The following is a 24578-nucleotide window of genomic DNA, read 5'->3' on the forward strand; positions in this document are numbered from 1 at the left end:
GGTGGGCTCCGATTCTGTAATTACTTGGTAAGTATATATGAAACTTAAGTTTATTATGAAAAATATATTCATAATAAAATTGTTTCATATATACTCCACAAGTAATTGCATAGCTCTAGTTTCTAACTCGTGCGGCAGCCATTTATTTAAAAACTCGTGGTAGCACTTTGTTTAGTGTTTTCAAAACTTTTACAAGAGAGATTGTGCTTTTCTGCAAGTTGTGGTATAGTTTTATGTATTCTTTCTAAATTTACGTAAAGTGGAAATGCATGCAGTATTATGTAGAAGAAAGATATGTTTTGTTGTGTTTGTATTTAGTTGTGAAAAGCAGTGTGTTTTGCTGTTTTGTGCACTGTATTTAATTGTAAGTATACGTGTAATGGTGTTTAACTACCGGACATCGGTTGTTTGTTTGGTTGTTAGTGGAACGTTTGGTGGTGTTCAAAGATGGCCGTGGAGTCAGTCTCGTCACAGCTCTGGTGCAGTGTAGTTGTATCTAGCAGGGACTCAAGAAAAGGGAATGCAGCCACAATTGTTGGTGCCTTTATAATTTTTCAAGCTTTTGTGTGTAAATTAAATAACATTAAATAAAAAATAAAAATAACAATTTCTCTCTCTCTCTCTCTTTTACTGAGATGAGAGAATTTTTATGGTACATATATATGTTTATTTGTTTTGTATGATATATAAATTTTTTACCTAATAATAAGGATTAAATAATAATTATAATAATAATATAACTGTAATTACAAAATTTGTACCGTTCTAAAACACGCTAACTTTTAAATAAAATTACACTAACCTTAATTTCATTTAAAAGTTAGTTTAATACTTTGGGAGCATGACTAGAGTCATATTTAGTGTTTAAATTCCTAAGCAGATGTCTTAGGACTGAGGTCCTATCCAAATAGACTACCACAGTCTAGATGTGAGCTAGGGTCGAGCAGTACTAGAGCCCTAAGAGAAACGCTTTAGCTCTCCAAAGTATAAGTAAAGATTCCGTTCTTCTTGGGGACAGAGTCCTCGACAACTTCCCGGTTCCTCAAGTGGGCTCCTTTGACCTAGATCTGAGGTGCTGAGAAGAAGACTAGAACTAGGCTCAGCAGAAGAAGGAATTCCCTTGCACAAGTCATGTTCGGACAGCCACCACTGAAGGTCCGACTAAAGAAACCTGGAATAAGAGACAACCTGGTAAAGGATACTGTCAAGAGCCTTCTAGCCCCTTTTCTTCAAAGGTAAAGAAGACACTCGACATGTAAAGACTGAAGTTATGAACAATGCAGGAAGAGCTAGGAATCAGGAGAGGTTGAAGCACAGACTCCCGATTGGGAGCCCTGTCTCATAAGACGGAACTAAAAAACTTTCCGGAGTTTGGATGGGGATCTGGAAGAATGCTCCCTGCATATCAAATCGTCCTGGAGAATGGGTGAAAGAACTGCCTGGATCGTCTCCTTGGCCTTCATCTAATGTCTAAGAGGGAGAAATGAGGAACATGCAGCTCATCGTCAGGAGCCGAGTACAAGAAATAGTGTTGAGCGCTCCGAAACTAGTGTTGGAACAGCATCGTTTGGGAGCGATGGCCTGTACCAACTGTATGAATCTCACAGTAGAAGAGAGCATCAGAGATCTCCGTCTACAGAACACAAAACAAGAGCGGAAAAAACTCTAAAACCATAACTGTCTGAGTCCTTACATGACAGGCATGGAAACAATCCTAGGCACCAAGCCTCTGGCACTGGGTGCTCTTACACTGGATGTTTGGACACTAGATTTTCGGCGGACGGTGTAACAAGCCCAACAAATTACTAAATTGGTGCTGAATGGTCTCCAATGAAGCATAGGAATGGATGAAACTGATGTAGAAAAGCGAAGAGGTAGTGTCTGTCGTCCTGAGTGTGGTGTTAGGTGACTGACAGCTGGCACCATACTGACATCTGGCTCCAAACAGAGAGAAAGACATAGGAAACAAGTTCAGTGTCCGAATGCACATTAACCTCCGAGTGTCCATTGTCCAAATGCACAGTGGTCGAGTGACTACTATCTGAGCTCGGACACTGGGCGTCGAACACTGGGCGATAAGACACTGGGTGCTCGGATAGTAGTCACTCGACCACTGGACACTCGGAGGTTAATGTGCGCTCGGACACTGAACCTCGAAGGCCACCAAGCACTCGGACACTAGGATACAGAGGGACACTCAGAACTTGGGATCTCAGGGCTTGGGAACTCAGAACTTGGGCGCTCGGAACTTGGGCGCTCGGAACTTGGGTGCTCGCAACTTGGGTGCTCGCAACTTGGGTGCTCGCAACTTGGGCGCTCGCAACTTGGGTGCTCGCAACTTGGGCGCTCGCAACTTGGGTGCTCGGAACTTGGGAGCTCGGAACTTGGGCACTCGGACTTGCCTGTAAGATCCTGCACAGGCCCCTCCCATTTACTTAAGTAACTTGTAACCATTTGGAAGTAAATTACTAGCAAAATTCAGTAATGACAGAAAAATTAGTAAGTTTGCCATTTAACAATAAGTTTCTCGTTTTCTAATTTGACACAAATTTTAAGAATATCACTTTAAAACCGTAACTACGATATATTCAGATAAGGAGAAACATACGAATCAAAGGTATTGAATGTTACGACATAGATGTTAGAACAGTGCCTTATTCAAATATCGTTATTTAATATGAACTTTCTTATCACAATGAATTTGTATCATAAAATGATCTAGTATTTGTGTTTGGCTTGTTATCTGATGTACAAAGAGTTTCCGTGCAAAGTGGACTTGAAACATTAATTTGATTTTTTTTGTCGTTATTTTATTATACTGTTTGTACGAGTGAATTTGATCACTTGTGTATGATTTGTGGAATGTGTCGTGGGTTTGGAAATGTGTGTGTGTGTGTGAAGTTTGCATTGTTGTTGGTTGCGTGATTGCCGAGTGAAAGAAGCTCGGAAGCCGTGAACTGGACCCTGTCGTGGGCTTTGAGAACGGTTTCACGTCTGTCGCCGCCAGCCCGCCTGCAAGAAGGATTGCTTTGTGTGTCACTGATTGTAAACAGACCTGTGCTTGGGAAAGACTTTGGTAGTGTTTCCTATGAATTTGGAACTACAGTATCAACCAATGCAGTGAATTGAATATAGTGTGTGCCCTGGGTCTTAGGACCCTGTTAATTAGCAACCTTCTGAACTTTGTGAGGCTAGCGGCAGAGCTGTTTAATGCTTGGATAATATTTCTGCCCTTTGTGAGGCTACAGAAGCGAGCTGGGTACGTGGTGTTTGTTTGTTTGTAATGTAATTCATGAAGCATTTGCCGTCATTGTAGCAGTTTCTTTTGTCATAGAAATTTTGGTCATTATTTCACATTGTAAGCTTATTTCTTATTGGAATCATTTTGAGTTTTAGATATTTGGACGGAGTGCTGTTCTAGTGCCTGTTGTAATTACTGGTATCCTGTGTGGGGATGCCATATATGAGTATACCGTGATTTGTGCATAAATGAAACAATTTGTTTATTATGGATTTATTGTTCGTAGAACTAAGTATGCAATTTTTTTTTGTACAATAAACTGATATAGGCTGTTAGTTTGCAGCAAATGTCTCTGAAAGTCACTGAAGAATTATAAGAAGTTGAGAATAAAGAAACTGAGGATTGAAGAGATTATTTTATCTGCCCACTAGTCAAGACATAGGCTCCCTCCTACTAACAATTGCGCTTGTTGATCTGCAAGTGTGGTTGGAGGATCCTAATAGGTTAGGTATTGGTTCACCAGAGAGCAAGAGATTTGACAATTCGGTATAGTTGCTGTTGTCTGCAGCAGCTGCGTTCAACAGATTTTACATCTGTTAACCAAGACACAAGACTGGCAAGGTATGGAAAGGAAGCAAGGGAGCCAGGTGCGGGAGCAAATGGCAAGAGGCTAGTAGAAGGAGAGAATTGGTGCCAGCGCTGGTGCCTAGCCCATGAGAGAGGGTGCTGAGGGCAAAGCTGGCACCCGAGGTCAGAGCCAGCAAGCTAGTAGCTTCATAGCGTGAGCTGGTTCTCAGCTGTCAAGAACGTCTAATCGTAGCAGCCCACAAAATGCCCAATTCTCTCCTTACTGCTTGCTGCTTTACCGGAGGCTTATAGGAAGCATATGTCCAGCATATAAATCATAATTGCAAAAGTTACAGGCCTCATGAAATGACAAAATATCCAAGAATTACTTTCAAGGCAATTATCAGTGGCTTGTGCAAAGCCTATGGCCGAAAAAACAAATCATAAATTGCCAAAGTTATGGCCTAATGAAAAAAAAAAATATAGTACAGTAATGGAATGTCGTAACATCTGAAAATTACTTTAAGGCAAAACCATTATCAGCGTCTCGCCAGTAGCCTATGGTCGAAAAACAATTCATGAACTGCAAAAGTTAATGCCCAATGAAAAGGCGTAACATACAATATTACTTTATAATAAAATACCTAACATCCGAGAATTATTTTTAAGGCAAAACTATTATTGAAAGCTCACTAGAAGTTTAAGGCCGTAAAACAATTCATAAATTGCAAAGGTTATGGCCTAATGAAAAGGCCTAACACAGACCAATCACTTTTATAATGGAGTTTCATAACACTCAAGAATTACTTTTAAAACAAAACTATTATCGCAGCTCACTAGTAGTTTATAGCTGGAAAACAATTTATAAATTGCCAAAGTTACGACCTAATGAAAAGGCATAACATACAACAATTTACTTTTATAATGGAATGTTGTAACATCCGAGAATTACTCTTAAGGCAAAACTATCATTGGCACCAGCAGAAGCCTAACAGGTAAACAAACCATAAATGCAAATGGCGTTGTTTACCGGTGGCTCGTTGATGACTCTGAATCAACGTAAACAAAAAATAAGAAAAAACTCAACCTGAAAGATTTCAGCTTGAAGGCTACAATATACGCATTCCGATGGTTGATTTAAAGAATCCTCCATTGGAATCCGGTAAAATAACCAGAAAATAATGAATGCTGCTGCCACCAGACAAGGTATTGCCACCACGGACAGCAAGAAACGAATGAGGATTGTCTGCTAGGTCGTTCCAATATTCCATTAGTGAGACGGCCTGATCACCTACACAAACTATATTGAAGCTCTACCAGCGAAATTTTTAATCTAAGCTGCCATTTGAGTGGAAACTATAGCTATGGAATTAAGAAGAATTTCCAGAGAAGTGCCTAGTGACACTCATACTGTGAGGTTCCTGTCGTCTAACCACCAAGCTAGGTCCTCCCTTACCTCCTCTGAGAGAGAAACCAGATGAAAGAGGGTCTTTCACTGGAGACCTGAACTCCTTCAACCTCCACTGCAGAGGTGAACCTGACCATGAGGGAACAGCTTCTCCAGTGATGAAAGGTGGGAGCTGGAAGGAATGCAACTGCGAACCTCTTGCTACAGGAGCAGAAGACTGGGTTCCTCTTTGAGGGGCAGAGGAAGCCTAGGACTTTTTCTAACCCAAAGAGGGATGGTCAGCCTAATCCGAAGGCCAGGCCTCAGTGCCTTGCAAAGGCCTTTATGTGACGCTGCCTGGTAGACAAGCATGTCATTATTCTCAACAGGTAACTATCCACCTCAGCCTGTACCTCACGCCGAGGGAAGAGAGAGGTAGACCCCAAATACTGGTCCATTCCAGAGTGCTAATACCAAATCTGGTCCTACAAACCAGGAGAGTTGGGAAAACACAGCATCCAGCCTCTTCAGTGCCAAACTGGGCCACAGGTTAGTTGTCTGGTGGGCTAAGTAGGCACTATAAAGGCAGACCCTAAGAAACCAAAGGTCTAAGGTACCACTTGGAGTGCTGACACAGCAACTGATTACAGCACTGATACCTCCACCTGTGAGACACCCCCTCTGCACACAGATATTCTAGTGCTTGACCAGGACACAGACAAGTCGTGTCCAGATCAACCTGTTTAGTCAATATAACACTCTGAAGGTATGTAATATTTCCTCTCATGGGCCAAAGGCAGAAGAAGTATCTAATAAGACACATTGGATCTTAGTGAATTTTCTTGCCCAGACACAAGAGAATTCACTTGATCCAAAACCATGCTAGCAAGTCTGGACCATGGCAGGCTGACTGGAGGCCTGGGTTCTCTCTGAGGACCTACTGTATAAAGGACTCAATGGGAGAGAACATGTATGCAGTTGAAGCCACACACTAGTAGCAAAATGACGGTGACAACACCAAAGCAGCATAAAATAAATATACAGACAAATTCCAGGTCATTGTACTGACGGATCAGTCAAATGAACTCTTGAAAATGCTGTTATTACTCAGGAGTGTCAATGTCCTGGGGAAGAGGACCTTCAGGTCCATCCAAATCAAGGTCCTCCCAAGCCACTCTCTGCTGGAGAGGGAAACTTGTCAGAGCTCCCTGAAGACCTCTCAACCACTCAGGTGTATGACCTGTCCAGCCCTAAGGCTGATCCAGGAACACAAACCTCCATGGAAAGGCTAGGAAGGGATCACAAATCATCCCAGTCCCAACCCCCGACCTGCCCAGCCTCCCACTCTGGGAAACATCCAAAGAGGTGAAAGCGACAGGTGAGCAGTCTCTGGCACCCTTGCCCAGCCTGGAGAAAACAGATATCTTCCCAGGTATGCGAGGCTGTGGGTAGCTGTCAACCCAGTGACAACGTCCGCACGTGACAAGGAAAGTGGTCTTGTTTACATGAATGAGGGAGAGGGCTGTCCTGTGAGTATGCCCCAGTCTTCCAGGAGAAAAAAACTGAATGGGGTGACCAAGCCATCAGTCCGAGTTATGTTCCTTTTTGCAGGGAGAAGACATAGCAGTCTTCTTTTTCCTCTGTTTAGTAACACTGGAAGTCGAAAGTGAAGAGTGAAACCACCTGACAACAAAGATGAAAATGATACAACTTCCTCTTCTGCTCCTTCGACTTCTTGCAGTGAGCAGACACGGTCCAAGGCGAGAAAAACAAGTGGGGGAGAACTGCCTCCAGAGCAGAAAAGGACAATTTCTTGGGACACACAGATGTTGGTGCATGATGTGAGATGGTGTAGGAGGAGGCAATCAGAGCCAGTAGACACTATGACTGCTGACTTCGTAACAGTCACTATCAAGCAGTCACAGGGCCACCCTACCAGCAGAAAGGTTGCTTGATCAAGACAGGGACAATGGGTTCCCCCTACAGACCCAGAGAAGGCCACAACGCCCTCCATGAATCTCTTGGTCCCCATCGTCTCTGAAACAAGTTGGGTTAGGTGAAAGCTCTTCTTTTTGCCCTAAGAGAGCATGTCCACCAAAGTAAAACTCTCCCTCAAAGTGAAACATGGCCTCTAGAGAGCTGCCAGAATGAATGTCTTCTCCTCCTTGGTGGCTCTCTACCAAATAATAAGTGGGAGTCAGTGAAGGGGAATCTCCTCCCTTGGGAGTGTAATAACAATACATGGAAGTTTATTTGGGGGAGAAAAGGTACCAAAAACCACCTTTGGTGTCACTGGAGGAGCACTGCACTCTGAAGACACCTGGGAAAACTTTTCCTCTCTTTCTTCTTAGTGGGAAACTTTACCCATTGCTTGTACAGCCACTCACAACACTCCAAACAAGGACTATTCTGGTTGCAGAAATTCTTTCTGTATGAGGTGAAGACTCTTCACCCTAAGAGAGATTCCTTTGGAGGAATGTCTCCCTTAGAGTGAAATGAGGCCACTAGAGAGTTGCCAAAGTGAACATACTCTCCCCATCAGTGGCTCTCTACTGAACAATCAGTGGGAGTTGTGATAAAACTATTAAAATACTCAGGTATAAGCATTGTTAGAGGGTTTTTTTATGTTTAAACTATCAAAATAGGCAGTTCTAAGTGTTTTTAGAGGGGTTTTAAGTATTCACAGATTTTCGCTATATGGGGGGGGGTTGCAGTACGCATCCCCTGCGAATATGGGGGGTTTACTGTATAACCAAACAAGAAAAGCATGCAAAAAAGCATACACCAAGTCGGGCAGAGTCTCCACAGAGATGTCTGTACAGGCAGTCCCCGGTTTACAACGGGGGCTCCATTTTACACCACATCATAAACCGAAAATCGTCATAAATCATCAAAAGTCCTAAGAAAACCTTACTTTTAATGCTTTGGGTGTATTGAAAACGATGTAAACTGCATTTATATTGAGTTTGTCATCAAAAATCCTCCAAATTTTTATTGTTCTGCCTTTTTGGAGCCATATTTCTTCCGTCAGATCGGCGTACGACGCGTCATAACCCGGGAACATGCGTCATAAACCAGGAAATAATTTCTGATGAATATATTTGAAAAGCGTCATAACCTCAGAACGTCATAAGCCAGACCCGTCGTAAACCGGGGACTGCCTGTTCTGTTTGTGACGGTGGCCAGAAGCATAGTGAAGAGCATACCAACAAGTGCATGGGGCTTCACCCAACCTGTTGATAGTTAACAACCTTGCCTGAAAGATAAACGGCCATTCCAGCTTGCATTTGCAAGCTAAATCCTATGTACAGGATGGAGGTTTGTACTTGTGTAGGAACAATCAAGTTTTGACAAATTTTGAAACTACAAAATTATTCAGCACAACTATTTTACAGTGGCATAACATGCAATACTGTATACTGAAGTTTAAGTGGCTTACAAAACTACTGTACAATTTCAAAATGATATGCATGGGACTGCACTTACTTAAGGAATGGATTTCCCAAATTAAACATATATCAGTCATATTTGTCCACAACAATTATTTGTATAAATGCTCCTAATACTGTACCTAAAAATGATATTTTAATGATAAAATAAAGTTTGTTCATACTTACCTGGCAGATATATATATAGCTGTATTCTCTATTAGTCCGACAGAATTTCAAAACTTACGACACACGCAGTGGGAGATCAGGTGGTTAGTACCCATTCCCGCCGCTGGGAGGCGGGTATCAGGAACCATTCCCATTTTCTATTCAGATTTTCTAGTGCCACTGTCTCCTGAGGGGAGGTGGGCGGGCACTATGAATATATATATCTGCCAGGTAAGTATGAACAAACTTTATTTTATCATTAAAATATCATTTTGTTCATGAGACTTACCTGTCAGATATATATATAGCTGAATACCACCATTGGAGGTGGGTACAGACAGAATAGGATTTTGGAAAACACACTACATGTTGGTGAAAGATACTTTGGTTCCTTACCTGTTAGCATAGCTGACTTCGTGATTACTGTCACCCAAGTCCGCTTCTGCTTAACTAGAGTCTCCAGCAAGGGTGTGACCTGTATAGCTGGTGAGTTCTAGATGATCTGTCAACGGGGGCGTGACCACAATGTGACTAGACCATATTGACCATACAATGAGGGCAAACAAGTAAAACCAACCACCTGACCAAGCCTAACTAAGTTAGGATAACGCAACTAAAGCTAACGAGTGGGAAGTCCGCCACAGGCAGTCGACCCAACAACCATAAAAACACTATCCAACCATTTTCTATAGGATAGGATGAGTGTCATCCCCTGCCCCAGGAAAGTATCTGCGATGAAACGTATGGTCCTAGCGAGAAGCAGTTCTCATATGTCGTCTTCACATCTCTCAGGTAGTGTGAGGCGAACACAGAGTTGCTACGCCAAAATGTGGCACCCAGAATGTTACTGAGTGACATATTCTTCTGAAAAGCCACTGAAGTTGCAACCGCCCTCACCTCGTGAGCATTGACTTTCAGAAGTTTAAAATCAGTGTCTTGACAGCATGAATGGGCTTCTTTAATCGTATCCCTCAGAAAGAAAGCCAGAGCATTCTTCGACATAGGTAAGTCCGGTCTCTTTACGGAACACCATAAACTATATGAGGGACCTCGACTTTCCTTCGTCTTGTCTAAGTAGACTTTGAGAGCCCTAACAGGGCAAAGGACTCTCTCTGGCTCTTGAATTAGGATCTCAGCCATACCCTTGATTTCGAAGCTCTTGGGCCAAGGGTTAGACGGGTTCTCATTTTTCGCTAAAAAGGAAGGGCTTAAAGAACAAACTGCGTTATGTCCTTTAAAGCCTATATGTCTACTAAAGGCTTGCAGTTCACTAACCCTCTTTGCAGTTGCTAGAGCGGTTAGAAAAATAGTCTTTCTGGTAATGTTCCTCAATGACGAGAACGAAGAGGTTCGAACGAACTGGACATCAGGAACCGTAACACAACATCCAAATTCCAAGAAGGAGTCCTTGGTTGAGGCACCTTCGAGGTTTCAAAGGATCTGAATAGATCGTGAAGGTCTTTGTTGTTAGACAGATCCAAGTTTCTATGCCTAAAAACAGATGATAGCATGCTTCTATATCCCTTGATAGTCAGGACTGCTAGTTTAACATCACTCCTCAGAAACAAGAGGAAGTCTGCTATCTGGCTCACAGAGGTCGTGGTAGAGGAAATGCCCTTCTTTCTACACCATCTCCTAAAGACGGTCCACTTCGATTGGTACAAATTACTGGAAGAGAGTCTTCTCGCTCTGGCAATAGCTTTCGCCACTGGTCTAGAAAAACCTCTCGCTCTGGCCAGCTTCTCGATAGTCTGAATGCAGTTAGACTCAGAGCGGGGAGGTTTTTGTGGTACCTCTCGAAGTGGGGTTGTCTGAGTAGATCGACTCTCATGGGCAGAGATCTCGGAAAGTCCACTAGGAAGGACATGACCTCTGTGAACCATTCCTCGAAGGCCAAAACGGGCGATGCGTCATCCTCGTCCCTTCCGACGACGCAAACTTCCTGATGACTTCTCCGATGATTTTGCACGGGGAAAGGCATACGTCCATCCCCGACCAATCCCAGAGAAGAGCGTCTACTGAGAGCGCTCCTGGGTCGAGAACAGGGGAGCAGTAAGAGGAAGTCTCTTCGTCTTGGAAGTTGCGAAGAGATCTACCAAGGGACGTCCCCAAAGCTTCCACAGTCCTTGACACACTTCTTGGTGTGGGGTCCATTCGGTCGGGAGCAGTTGTCGCTGCCGACTTAGAAGACCCGCACGGACGTTCTCTACGCCTGCAACAAACCTCGTGAGGATCGTAATATTTCGGGCCTGAGCCCACAGAAGGATGTCCTTTGCTAAGGCGAACAGGGACCGAGAGTGAGTTCCTCCCTGTTTCTTGAGGTATGAAAGGGCCGTGGTGTTGTCCAAGTTGATCTGGACAACTCGGTTCGTGACTCGTCCCTCGAAGAAAAGAAGGGCCAACTGAATCGCCCCAATTCTTTGAGGTTTATGTGCCAGGACACCTGTTCCCCTCTCCAGGTGCCCGACACTTCGTCCCTCCCAGTGTTGCTCCCCACCCGAGATGGACGCGTCGGAAAACAACACTAGGTCGGGGTTCTGAAGTTTGAGAGAAAGGCCTTCTGCCAACTTCGATGGATCGAGCCACCACCATAGGTGATTCTTTACCTTTGGCGAAATACTCAGAGAAACTTCCAGATTCTCCTTGTCCTGCCAGTTCTCTGCAAGGAAGAATTGAAGCGGTCTGAGATGCAGTCTCCCAGGAAACAAACTTCTCCAGTGATGAAATGGTCCCCAGCAGACTCATCCATTCCCTCACCGAGCATGTTTCTTTCCTCAGGAAGGCTGAAACTTTGTCTAAACACTGTAGTTGTCTTTCTTGAGACGGAAACGCTCTGAAAAGCCACTGAATCCATCTGAATCCCCAGATAAACGATGGACTGAGTCGGGGTCAGATGGGACTTTTGAAATTCACCAGAAGTCCTAGGGACTTCGTCAAGGTCAAAGTCGTGTGAAGATCCTCCAGACACCTCGTCATTGACGAGGCTCGAATGAGCCAATCGTCCAAATAAAGAGAGACTCTTATTCCTCCAAGGCGAAGCCATCTCGCAACATTCCTCATTAAAATCGTGAAAACCATAGGAGCTGTGCTGAGCCCGAAGCAGAGCCCTGAATTGGAATACCTGTCCCGCAGGACAAATCTCAGGTATTTCCTCGATAGAGGATGTATAGGGACGTGAAAATAGGCGTCCTGGAGATCGAGAGAAACCATCCAGTCGCCTGGTCTTAGGGCTCCCATGACCGACTGGGACGTCTCCATTACGAACTTTTCCTTCAGAACGAAATGGTTCAACTTGCTGACGTCCAGAACTGGTCTCCATCCCCTGACTGCTTGGTACCAGAAACAGCCTGTTGTAAAAGCCCGGGATTGTAAATCTGAGACCTGCTCCACAGCTCTCTTCTCGAGCATTTGCTCGAGCAGGTCGAAGAGAATCTGCTGCTTCTCCTGCTGATAGGATGGCGACAGATCTATGGGTTTTGTACATAACGGAGGCAATACGAGGAATGGGATCTTGTATCCCTTTTCGATGACTTGGAGGGACCAGTTGTCCGTCCCTCTCTCTCTCAGGCTCTTGCAAAAGAAAGAAGCCTGGCTCCTACCGGTGTCTGAAGGTCTCACGGAGTCATTTCTTGCCCCTGGTCTTAGAAGGGGCTCTACCTCTTGAGGACCTCTTCCTCGAAAGGGACGATCTAGAAGAGGGTCCTCCACGAAAGGGCTTCTGAATCTTGGAAGCCTGCCCAAGGGAAAGAAGTCGAAGGGGCTGCAGGACGTCTAGAAGACTGGGCCAGGAGGTCCTGAGTAGCCTTCTCTTGCAAAGTGGCGGCCATATCCTTGACTAAGGGCTGGGGAAAAAGATGGCTAGAAAGCGGAGCGAACAACAATTCTGCCTTCTGAGTAGGAGAGACCGACTTCGCCGTGAAGTTGCAGTAAATGGCTCTCTTCTTTAAAAGCCCCGTACAGAAGTGGGCAGCCAGTTCTTCGGAGCCATCCCTAACCGCCTTGTCCATACAGGATAGGGCGCTAAACAAATCTCCCAGACTAATGGAGTCAGGGCTCACGAGCCTGCAAGTCCAGGACTCCCAGGCACCAGTCCAGAAAGTTGAAGACTTCTAAAGACCTGAATAGGCCTTTCAGATGGTGATCGGTCTCAGATAAAGACCAGGACACCTTCGCTGATGAAAGGAGAGACCTTCTGGGGGCGTCCACAAGGCTGGCAAAATCCCCTTGAGAAGAGGAAGGAACTCTCCAACCAACCTCCTCTCCTGTCTCGTACCAAATTCCTGCTTTTCCACTCAATCTTGATGGAGGCAGGGCGAAAGAAGTCTTGCACTGGGCCTTCCTGGAGTCCATCCACTCCTGAACCTTGTTAAAGGCCCTCTTCGTAGAGAGAGACGTAGCCATCTTCACAAAACCAGAAGACTTTTGTGATTTAGACGAGGTTAGCTGCGAGGGGGGAGGGCGAGGAGCAGAGGGTTGAAACTTGTCCCCAAACAAGTCCTTCAGCAGCCTAGTCAAGACTTGGTAGTCTGCAGAAGCTGAAGAAGAAGAGGACTGATCCTCAACTGCAGGATCCGAAGCACTAGACAGCTCTCCTTCTTCCACAGGAACAACCGAAGGGGCAGGAGAAGAACCGGGAGGACGAAGTCCTTGCAGACCAACATGCAAAAGGGACTTCTGCTTGGAAGAAGTCCGAGAGGGGTCGCGAAAGTCTCGGGCAGAAGAGTCTAAACGAGCGTCCCGGCGGCGTCCTGGCGAGATTCCCGACGAGCTTCTTGACGATCGATCCGACGAGCGTCCTGGTGAGAGCGAGCAGCGAGGGAGGCGTCATGCCTCGCAGCAAGGAGCGTCATGCCTGCGCAGCAAGGGAGGCGTCGTGCCGAGCAGCAAGGGAGGCGTCTTGCCAAACTGCAAGGGCGTCTTGCCGAGCAGCCAGGGAGGCGTCATGACGAGCAGCAAGGGGCGTCATGTCGAGCAGCAAGGGAGGCGTCTTGCCGAGCAGCATGAGCGTCATGCTTAGCAGCATGAGAAGCGTCCTGGCGAAACAAGATGATCTTCGTAACGAGGCGTCAAGCCTGGCAGCATGAAGAGCATCAGAAAGCGGGAAATTGCGATCCCTGCCGAGACCAGTAAAGCGCTGAGCAACAGGACTTCTAGAGGGCGGCGAAGCATGAGGCGACGACGAACGTGGAGAAGGAGAAGGGGAAGGTTTGGACCTCTTGATCGGCAGCCGGAATCCTTCCGACGACGACACGCATCAGTCTCCTTCTGGGCCATTAACGAAGCCAATTGCTTCTGCATGCCTAGGAGCAGCTTACGAGTAGGAGAAGTCTCCTCCTCAGGAGAAGGACTGATCTTGTGAGAAGAAGAGGGGCGAGGGGACGCCTTCTTCCTTCTCACAGGGAAGCAACAGCCTTCTTTCTGGAGCGGCGGAGCGCTCAAAAAGCGTCATCGTCCGATGACGTCCCTGGTCCTCTTCTGCAGCAGGATGGCGTCAAAATCCTCCGGAGAAGAGCGGCGTCACGAGAAAAGGGGCGTGAAGCGTCCCCTTCTTTGAAGCTTCTCTTCAAAGGGCGAGAATCCCGAGATTTCCACTCCCGGCGGGGGGAGGAGGAATCGGGGAAGAGAAGCAATCGCCAAGATTCGTGCCCGAGCACGATCCTTGGTGCCTGGGAAGCGTCATCAGGACATGCCGAAGGGCGCCAGATCGGTGGGGGGGTCCGCGTAACCCTCTTTGCGGCTTTCGACTTGCCCACTCCCTGAGTCCTGGGAGTCCGACAGAGGTCTAGACCCTAGAGGCGTTATACGGCCGATCTGACGCCCCCTCCACAACACAAGGGGACAGACACTATCACTGCACTTCACAGCACTTTGAAGAGCGAGCATATTAGCTTCAAGGTACGAATGGAAGACATAATAACCGCCAGGGCATCACCTTCCATGAGACACAACCCCGGGGTTCGGGGCAACACCACAGGGTTAGGAAGAGCTACGTCTACAGGAGGGTTAACAGGTGAAAAACACTACCCTGACTCCTACCACTTCTGGAGGAAGACCTCCTGATCCTATCTCGCTCTAGCTTTCTCACATACGAATCATAAGTCCTCCAACTAGCATCAGACAAAGATTCACACTCCTTGCATCGGTCATTCAACAAACAAACATGCCCTCTACAACCCGAGCATACAGTGTGAGGATCTACCAAAATTTTCGGTAGCCTCACCTTACAGTCTTGCACACGGCAAACTCGATAACTAGAAGAACTAGATTCAGACATCTTAATCCAAGGAAAAAACAAAGCCAAATCCAAAACAATCCACAATAGCGTATGCCTAGCCACAAGTCAAGTCAAAACCAAAAATCAAACAAATACTCAAGTGACAACCAAGTTTTATCCGAAATCCAAGACGGAGGTACTGAAAACAAGTGTTGACAGTACCGGCGACAGAGAAAATCTGAATAGAAAATGGGAATGGTTCCTGATACCCGCCTCCCAGTGGCAGGAATGGGTACTAACCACCTGATCTCCCACTGCGTGTGTCGTAAGTTTTGAAATTCTGTCGGACTAATAGAGAATACAGCTATATATATATCTGACAGGTAAGTCTCATGAACAAAATGAAAGCTTCAATTATACTAGATACTACAGATAAATAATTTCATTTAAAAGTCAAGGTTATCAACTTACAGCTGTTTGAAATATTAGGCGGCAATGCCAAAATATATTTTGCCTTGAGAGTTCTGTTGCCCTCATTAATACAACCTTGGCATTATTGGATCCTCCAGTCTGTTCATACAATTTTGCGAGTTCACTTGCAGCTTCAAATCTCACATCATCAAACCCAGCTATATTCATTGAAAGGTTCCACTGTCAGATACAAGAGAAAAAATCCACTTACAAATTTAAGATTTATTACTACACCTATAAGAAAACAACTTGAAAATGTTAGTATTTCACAGTTAACCAATTTTACAATAAATTTTTTGGGGGTAAATCTATCATTTACAAAATTTTGGACAATACTAATAAAACATATGCAGCAATCAAAAACTCCCTAAACATTTGGCAATCTGCTTTTGTTAAAAAAACTATCAAATGTTCCTATACTGACAAAATATACAAAAAGGATGATAGCATATGCTGTATTTTATTAACAAAAACAACACTAAATTAGAAATATTGGGAAAGTAAAGGAAAAAGATTTCGAAAGAAGTATTTCCCAAGTCTTTTACACATTAGTGTCTGGGTTCATTCTACAAATTAATCATAAATCTTATCAGAATAAACATCCTTATACAGTAAATGCAATTTCACAGTAACAGAGGAGGACTAGGTTGCAGCTTTCTGATCATTAAAATAGTTTAATGATCAGAAAGCTGCAACTTAGTCCTCCTCAGCTACTGAAAGAAAGCTGAGAAAATAAAATAATAATTGTCATCATCATCATTCTCTGATTTCTGTCAAAATATTGAGTGAAGACACTGAAAGGTACTCATTTAAATATTTTTCTTTCTAATTTTTCTTAATAGAGTACTATTCATTGTAGTTAATGATGGATTAATAAATATATAAATACTTACTTTAAGATTTATTTTTTAAATATTTACCTCTTAACTATATAGTTTTACCATCTGTAAGTGCCAGTCTATATGCATCTACTTCCTCTACCCTACAGGGAACCTATAGGTACAAACACCAGCTGGCAGGCAGTACACTTCTGAGTACTGTAGGCTGCAGAGGAGACGAAGATCTGGGAGGAAGAGTCAAAGAATCCTTGGGGCATCTCGCAGATTGGGAGAGCAGGTCCTGCGTGTTCTGTAGCCTGGGGAAAAAGATGTGTCTTGTCCAAGGGGGAGAAAATGAGGGCCAGTCTCTGAGAGGGAGTGACGCCTTTCAAAGTAAAATAACACCAAAGCTCTCTTTTCTTAAGCACATCCATGGCGTAAAGACTAGCTAACTCCTGCGTACTATCGCGAATGCCCCTGTCAATACAGGAAAGTACTCCTAAGAGATCCAAAGAAATTTCCTGAGGTAACAAGAAGCAGTCTCAAAGCTTGCACGCTAGTGCGCCCACCGCCCAGTCGAGGAAGCTCACCATTTCGAAAACCTTAAAAATATTCTTGAGAAGGTGCGCTAGTTTCGAAGCTGAAAACATCATTTTGGCTGAGGAGAAAGCTGATCTCCTAGCTGAGTCGATAAGGCCGGGGAAGCCTCCCTGAGAGGAGGCAGAGACTCCCTGAGAGGAGGCAGAGACTCCCAGGGAAGGCGCTTCTCCAGTTGCATAAAACCTATAACTCGAGCTGGACAACTTGGAAGGCGGGAAACAAAAAAACTGCTTTGCCTTGCTCCCTCCTCTCAGAAAACCACCCTTCTACTTCATTCAGTGCCTTCTTTGCTAAAGAGGAGAGAACCAATTTCGGTAACCTCAAAGAACCAACTGAGGGGGCTTCCATAAAGAAAGTCAAAGCAAGAGAGGAGGGAGTAGCTTGCGAAAAGAAGTTTGGAAAAGTCGCTAGCAGGAACCTCAACAACGCAGAGTACATTGACGAAGGAGCATCTTGATCTGGAACAACCTCTTCTTCAGAAGAAACAGGAGAAAGCGATAAGTCCGCTGTCATCTGAGCTGCAGAAGGAGCCTTCTGAAGCAAACTTACAATATTATCCAGTCTGCTCTGAATCGGGTCAACTGAAGGAGGAACAATGTCCAAGACGACACTACAAAACAGTGGAGGAGCAGGCACCAATGGGTGCTCAGGGAGCACTGTAGAGACGGGAGCCAGTGATGAAACCTGCTGGTAAACGGGCGCCAGTGGGTGCTCATCTGCAAATGGGAGCTTGGGCACTTCGATGCTAGTTGCTGGCTGCTCAGGCGCTGATTGAGAAGAGGATTGCTCCAGGCTATCCCAGTGACTGCACAAGGGGCGCACTGAATCCTTGCCCTTCTTACAAGGAACAGGAGAAGAAATCTCGAAATCCGCTGCACGCCTTTTCAGCTGGCGTGACTTGTCTGCATAGCGCCAGACATACAGTGAGCACTCACTTGAAGGCCTTTCCAACGGCCTTTGGTTGCAGTCTGGGATTCACCAACAGACTGAACCGAGGGGGGCGACTGCTTGGGGGCAGACCCCACCGACCTCCCTTAGGCTACCAGTTTGACTCCTCCCAGGTGGTGGGGAGTATGTCAGGGACCTTGGCCTAGGAGAATAGGTGGACCGAACAGCCACCTCCTCCACTACCACTGCACTTGCACTAGCCGCCACGGGGCACTCTGACTCACTCTTATCCATTAACATTTTGACTGATGATGCTAATTTAGCGATCGATTGCACAATTAACACAAAGTGACTGTCAGTTTTCAATTCTAGACTGATGATGGTGTTGGGACGGGAAACATGAGAGCCGGGTAAAGGAGAGGGTTGCACAGGTGGAGGAGATGGAACGGGATCAGAAGAAATTACAGGTGCAGTTGCATCTGACTTAGCGGATGAATCCTGACTACCTAGAGCTTTACTAGATTCCCTAGCAATAGCTTTCCTCTTCCTATCTCTAGCTAGTTTCTTAAGATGTGAATCTAAAATCTTCCACTTCTTTAAATCCCAGTCGCTACATTCCTCACAACGTAAATCCACTGAACATGTTTGTCCCCTACATTGAACACAAACAGTGTGAGACTCGTAAGATTCTTTAGTCAGTCTAGTATTGCAGCCTTTGCTACAATACCTAATACTAGAACTACTAGTATCAGACATCCTGGAAAATTCTAAGATGAGTCCAAAAATGGGCAAAAAGTCGTAAACCAATGAAAAACTTGACTAACACTCTAAATTGTGCCAAAAGGCTATGAAAATAAATACTTCACCAATCAAAGATAGAGCAAACAAAGAGCAAACCACCAGCAAAGTATAAATTTAAAAATTCAAGCTGCTGCCAACCACAGTCCTTCAACCACAGTTGGCAGAAACAAATTGAACCTCTTTGCTATGTTGTACCTCTTCTTACACCCAAAAGTGGGCAGGGCACATCGCCATAACCAAAACAAGCTAGCGTAACCCACAATTTCAAAACTTTCAGCTGCTGGTTAAAAGAAACTAATAGCTATGTAATTACTGGGTAAGTTACTTATATAAAAGTTTTTTTTTTCCACAGAAGAGGCCGTAGCCCCTTCCGAGATCACTGTGCTGAAGAATCAGCACGATGATCTCTGCAAAGCTCCTCTGTATTTCGGGTGTGTCCCCATCCTGAGGAAGAGAACCCTCGAGTCCTTCCAGGGTGTGGTCCTCCCGATCAACTCTCCCGGTAGGAGGGAGAACCTCGGCAGACCCCTTAGATCCATCCAGAACCACTCAGGTGTACGACCGGGTTGATCCGAGGGGCAAGCCAGGAACGTAGGCCTTTGTAATTGAACTCTAAGGAGAGGACCCTCCAGAGTTCCTCCTGTCTGTCTCGTGCCTCCTGGTAAAACCCCAGGAGGTTGAGGGGACAGGTGAGGAGGATCGGGCACTCCCACCAGTCCTACCAGCAGAACCAGCAGGGGGGGGGGGGCAGGTCGCGTGTGGTCATCAACACGTGGTGATGACAGCACCACAGGTCCAGGAGAGCGCATACACCCTGGTGAAGCGCTGTCCCAAGGAGAGCATAGAGGTTCGCGTGAGCTGAGCCAAAACAATCTTGCTGTCCTCTTGATGTGCCCCAGTCTTCTTCGAGGCTGAAACCTCGCGAGAAGAAGACTGGACAGGGGACCTCCTCTCTGTCTCTCCAGGTGTTTGGACCCTCGGGACCGAGACACCAGGTTGGGAACCTGGCCGAGCACTGGCAGTAGTGCCAGCAGGAACAGCCAAGATACCTGCATGACTCGGCTCTTTCCCTCACCCTGTGCCTGAACCAGGACGGTGAGAGGTCTCTCCAGCACCAGTTCGAGATACTCGAGATTCCTTAGAGAATTGAGGGCTCAGAGTGACTCGCGAATGAGCACCCAACACAGCACCAGTCTAGGAAGCGGACTTCTTAGGACTGGCAACGCGAGCACAAACCGAGGTCTGCGTGCCAGCAGCTCCCAAAACACAAGACCCTGGTGAGGTAAGCAATTCGGTTCAGTAGCCCAAAAGCCAGGAAGAGCTGACGGGAGATCCCACTGCTTCCCCTGTGGAGGGAGGCAACCCCTTGGAAGCCCGGTGGAGGGACATCTTAGAAGGGGAGAGGCAGCCTTCCTCTTCTTTGGCCGACGAACTTCGGAAGAGGTAGCAGACAACGAGGACAAAGAATAAGTCAATGAAGATGACGACAACGACACCTTACGGAACCTCTTCCTCAACTTCTTCAGGATGGAGGTCAAGTCCCCCATCCAAGAGGGAGCAGCAGACATCACAAAAGCAGCCAGGGCAGTCAGGGCACCAGGAGTGGCGGGAGCATCGGTAACAGGAGCAGCAGGGACAACCAGAGCAGGCAGAGCAGCAACAGCAGAACGGACAGCAGAGATCACAGGAGCAGCAGGGGCAGGAACCATCATACAGGGCACAGAGGAGGTAACCATTATTAACAGTACAACAAGGAATGGCAGAGCCACAGCGAAACCTGGAGGCAGAGGCACTGTGTGCTGGGATACTGGGACAGAAGTCACTTGGGTAGGGAAGTGCGAAGAGACAGTCAACGGCATCTTAGTGAACACTGTTATCGTCACCGTGGTAGTTGTGGTGGTAGAGGCAGCGTGAGTCACCACCAGAGTGCTCACCAGATGACAGAAGAGGCCCTGCAGGGATGGAGGACCCGAAAGACCCAAGGATCGCCAAGCTGCATCCAAAGCAGTCTCCTGCTTGCCAAGGAACTGCTAGACCGACTAACTGGAAAGAGAAATGGTCGGGTTAGCAGAGGGAGACTCCTCTTGCTCCGAGGAAAAAATTTCCCCCCTGGAGCGAGGAGAGGCCCCCGAAAAGAGGTCGTCCCGATCGCCCGCTTCCCCACATTGTTCCATGTCTGACAAGGTGAGCAAAGAAGACAAAGAAGAGTCCTCTCCCGAAGGAGACACAGCCAGAAGGGGAAGCTCACTGGGAGGGAGCAACGAAGAAGGGTTGACCACCAAGGATGTAGCCAGGGGCCTATAACCCTCAGACGATGCATCCAATACCGTTTCCTCCCTTCAAACTTCACCCACTGCTCAGCTGACCAGGAGCAACACTCAACACAAGTAGAATCATGTGAGCAAACATGCCCCCTGCAGGAGGAACAGAAGGTGTGAGGATCAACTTCAACATACGAGTGGAAACTACCACATTTCTTGCCGCCAACCCCAGGACACACACGCTGAGGGAAGGCGGCCTTATAAACAGGCTTGTCAGATTCATGGGTTTTCGTACATAAAATCACAAACACACATATACTCAAGCAAAAAGCAAAGAAAGATCCCACCAGGAAAAACAGCTCAACAACAAACAGGGCAGAGAGGGAGGAACACACATCTGCACCACACGACAGCTGAAAGCAAATTGGAATGTTTACATCCGGGCGGGAGGGACTCCCACCTACCAGACAGTAGTTAACTACCTAAACACCTTGTTTAAAAGTTCAACGGCTGTTTCCAGCTGCGCTGTAAGTAATTCCTAATGTAAAGGATCGATGGTTTGTATATCGTGTAGGAACAAACAGAAAAGGTAATGATCCCACCAGGGAAGTAAACCAAAACAAAGAGAAATGGCAAGCAGGGTAGAGGGTAACGCATAGTGTGACGGCCAAAAGCAAACTGAATGCTTACCGGCTGGGTGGGTGGGACTCCCACCTGGCATCCCGTAGTTAACTACCTAACCACCTTGTTTAAAAGTTAAACAGTCGTTTCCAGCTGCGCTGACACGTACTCCTATGTAAAGACCGAAGGTTTGTATATTGTGTAGGAACAAACAATTTTTCAAAAACTTGGGAAAGGTAAGAACCCTCCACCCTAGGTTAGGTTAGGAAAAGCTAGTTGAGATACACACTTGTATTTTTTTATGGAACTCTAAGTCAGATGGGGGGGGGGTAAATCAAGTTAGTTTAAGAGATATGCCTGTAACTGTCTTTGCTGCATTTCCAGACTTTAACCATTTATTTTTGGTAATTGTTGCTGGTACAAACGAATGAGGCCTGTACAGTATACTGGTCTACTTCTTCTCTCAAGATTTATACATTTCTTCTCTGACTGGTGCACTGACTGTGCAAGTTTCTCGTCGTCCCAAACACAGACAGTCTGTTTCTCCAATGAAGTCTCTCAAAACTGCTTGACATGGGCCCAGGGGGTAGAGGCTAATGGTTAGAAATTCATAAAGCACAAGATTATCGGTCAGAAAAATATAAGGTAGAACTATGGGGTTGCTCTGCATTGGGTATTACCTTGGAAATTGACTTTTCCTGAACTAAGCTATTTTGGCTGTTTATTAACAAGTTACCCTTATTTTTTGGCAGTCGACTGTAATTAACATCAGAACTAATATGTTTTTGTATGCTGGCCATCCTGGAATGCCATCGAGCATGTGCAATGTTATGGGGAGCTTTTGGTTGAAAGTGGAGTTTTCTTCACTGGAGGGTCTAGGGGGCAGAGCCCCCTGGCTTAGTATCATGGCCTGCTAGGTTAGGTTAGTTAGGGTACGTTAGGTTAGTATGGTTCCTTTCATAATAAGGATAGAACTATATAGCAGCTCCGTGGCGGCGACTGCCTTTTAACTTAACTTTTTCTGCAGTTTTTTGGTTGCTAATGATGAATTTACCCTTAATTTTTGGCGCTCGAGTGTAATTAACCTATAATTAACCCCTGAAACCCATCCAACAAGGGGTTTCCATACGCGACCTTCAAAAGACAGAGCACGGGTACGTCTGTTTTCAAAAGACAGAGCACGGGTATGTCTGTTTCGAACGGTTCATATCCTGCCCGGCAAGTACAATAACTTTTTAACGTAAGGGTACCCAATCCCCCCCCGGGCCAGTACTAAACACAGCGAAGGGACATTCCGTTTGGCCGACAATAAACAGATGCACCGCCAATATAAGAACCCCTAAGTGTAGAAAAAACCAGTTGAAAAGGTAAAAACAGGCGCGGAGCTAATATATAGAATTACCCCTGCAATAATGGTGCATGCATCACTAGGCCCTCCGACAGCCTAGGCTACCAGGCTAGCCTGGCCTAAGGCCTGGCAGCGGGGTGGGGGTCAGGCTAGCCAGGCTAAGAACAGAACCAAGTGACAGGCTGAACTTACAGCTTGCTCTAGGTGGTCCCTGGCCAGCTGGGTGTTGTGGGTGTACTGGGTCAGCAAATTTGCCAGCTGCAGATGAGTCCTGGCTTCCACTTTGGGAGGGGGCCTCAGGTTCAAGACCGCTTGCAAGCACTGCAGACAGCTCTTGATATTTGGTGGGTCCTGGGTACGGAACCTTTCTGCCAATCCTAACAGTGAGAGATAATATGCATCCTGAGAATTCGCCATGACAATGACTAGAGTTTTCACACTTTACTTGACATCAATGATCACTCTCGTCTCACGGACGAGGTTTGTTTACAATTTCGGAGGGGGTGGGGCTGTATCGGCTCCAAGGATGGGTTCCTTCCCGTCCCCGGGGGTACGGCTTCCAAACACTACGGTGAAGCCCAGAGTGCTGTATTCTCATACATTTCTTACACTGTATTTTGTGTGTGTGTGTGTATATATATATATATATATATATATATATATATATATATATATATATATATATATATATATATATATATATATATATATATATATATATATATATATATATATATATATATATATATATATATATATATATGGTAGAACTAAGTAGTAGCTCCATATGGCATTTGGCCTTCTAACTTAACTTTTTCTACAGGTTTTGGTTGCTAATTATGAATTTACCTTTAATTTTTGTCGGACGAATGTAATTAGCCTGTAATTAACACCTAAAGTTATATATGTGTATATATATACTGTATATATATATATAAATATGTATATATATATATATATATATATATATATATATATATATATATATATATATATATATATATATATATATATATATTTGTTAACCAGCATTTGGAGCTAGAGGGTAGAGTTGATTTTACTGCTAAACTGCGGTGATAAGAAGTATGAGAATACAGCATTCTGAGCTTCACCACTTCACCGTTGTTTGGAGGCCCTACCCCTGGGACAGGAAGGACACCCGACAGGGAAGTCCATCCCATTCCTATTCCGAAACTGTAAACAAACCTCATTTGTGAGACGAGTGAGATCATTGATGTCAAGTATAGTGTGAAAACTCTAGTTATTGTCATAGAATGGATGGATATATATATATATATATATATATATATATATATATATATATATATATATATATATATATATACACGTATATATATATATATATATATATATATATATATATATATATATATATATATATATATATATATATATATATATATATATATATATATATATATATATATATATATATATATATATATATATATATATATATATATATATATATATATATATATATATATATATATATATATATATTACTCTTACCTGGGGAATGCTTACCAGTTATAGACTGAATGAATGGTTACTTTACTTACCAAGTAGGCTATAATTCCTTAGTTCTGACTGCAGTTGATTTGATTCAGGCAATTGTAATATAAAAAAAAAGGAGTATAACTGAGCTGAGGGCTCTGCTCACAAGGCAGTTGTAAGTAAACAAATAGGGTAAGTTTAAGGTTACAAACTAATCAGGCCAGTAAGGCCTGGGAGATTAAGTATA

The 24578-nt window shown here is 44.9% G+C and overlaps 1 protein-coding gene across 4 annotated transcripts in view; it reads right to left on the reverse strand.

Annotated features, from left to right (window-relative positions):
* Positions 1 to 23398, reverse strand: part of Mau2 (Mau2 sister chromatid cohesion factor) — an 85607-nt gene extending 62209 nt beyond the window's left edge. For 2 of the 4 annotated variants that reach the window (XM_067129941.1, XM_067129940.1), the window contains exons 1-2: positions 23006 to 23398; positions 15477 to 15656 (exon numbers count right to left, since the gene is read on the reverse strand). In XM_067129941.1, the coding sequence (XP_066986042.1) occupies positions 15477 to 15656; positions 23006 to 23230 (405 nt within the window). In that variant the 5' untranslated portion in view covers positions 23231 to 23398. The remainder of the gene's footprint in view (positions 1 to 15476; positions 15657 to 23005) is intronic. The other 2 variants (XM_067129943.1, XM_067129942.1) reach the window with 2 other exon arrangements.
* Positions 23399 to 24578: the final 1180 nt, after the last annotated feature.

Source organism: Macrobrachium rosenbergii, chromosome 28 (genome assembly GCF_040412425.1).
Source record: "Macrobrachium rosenbergii isolate ZJJX-2024 chromosome 28, ASM4041242v1, whole genome shotgun sequence".
In the NCBI taxonomy this organism is placed as follows: Eukaryota; Metazoa; Arthropoda; class Malacostraca; order Decapoda; family Palaemonidae; genus Macrobrachium; species Macrobrachium rosenbergii.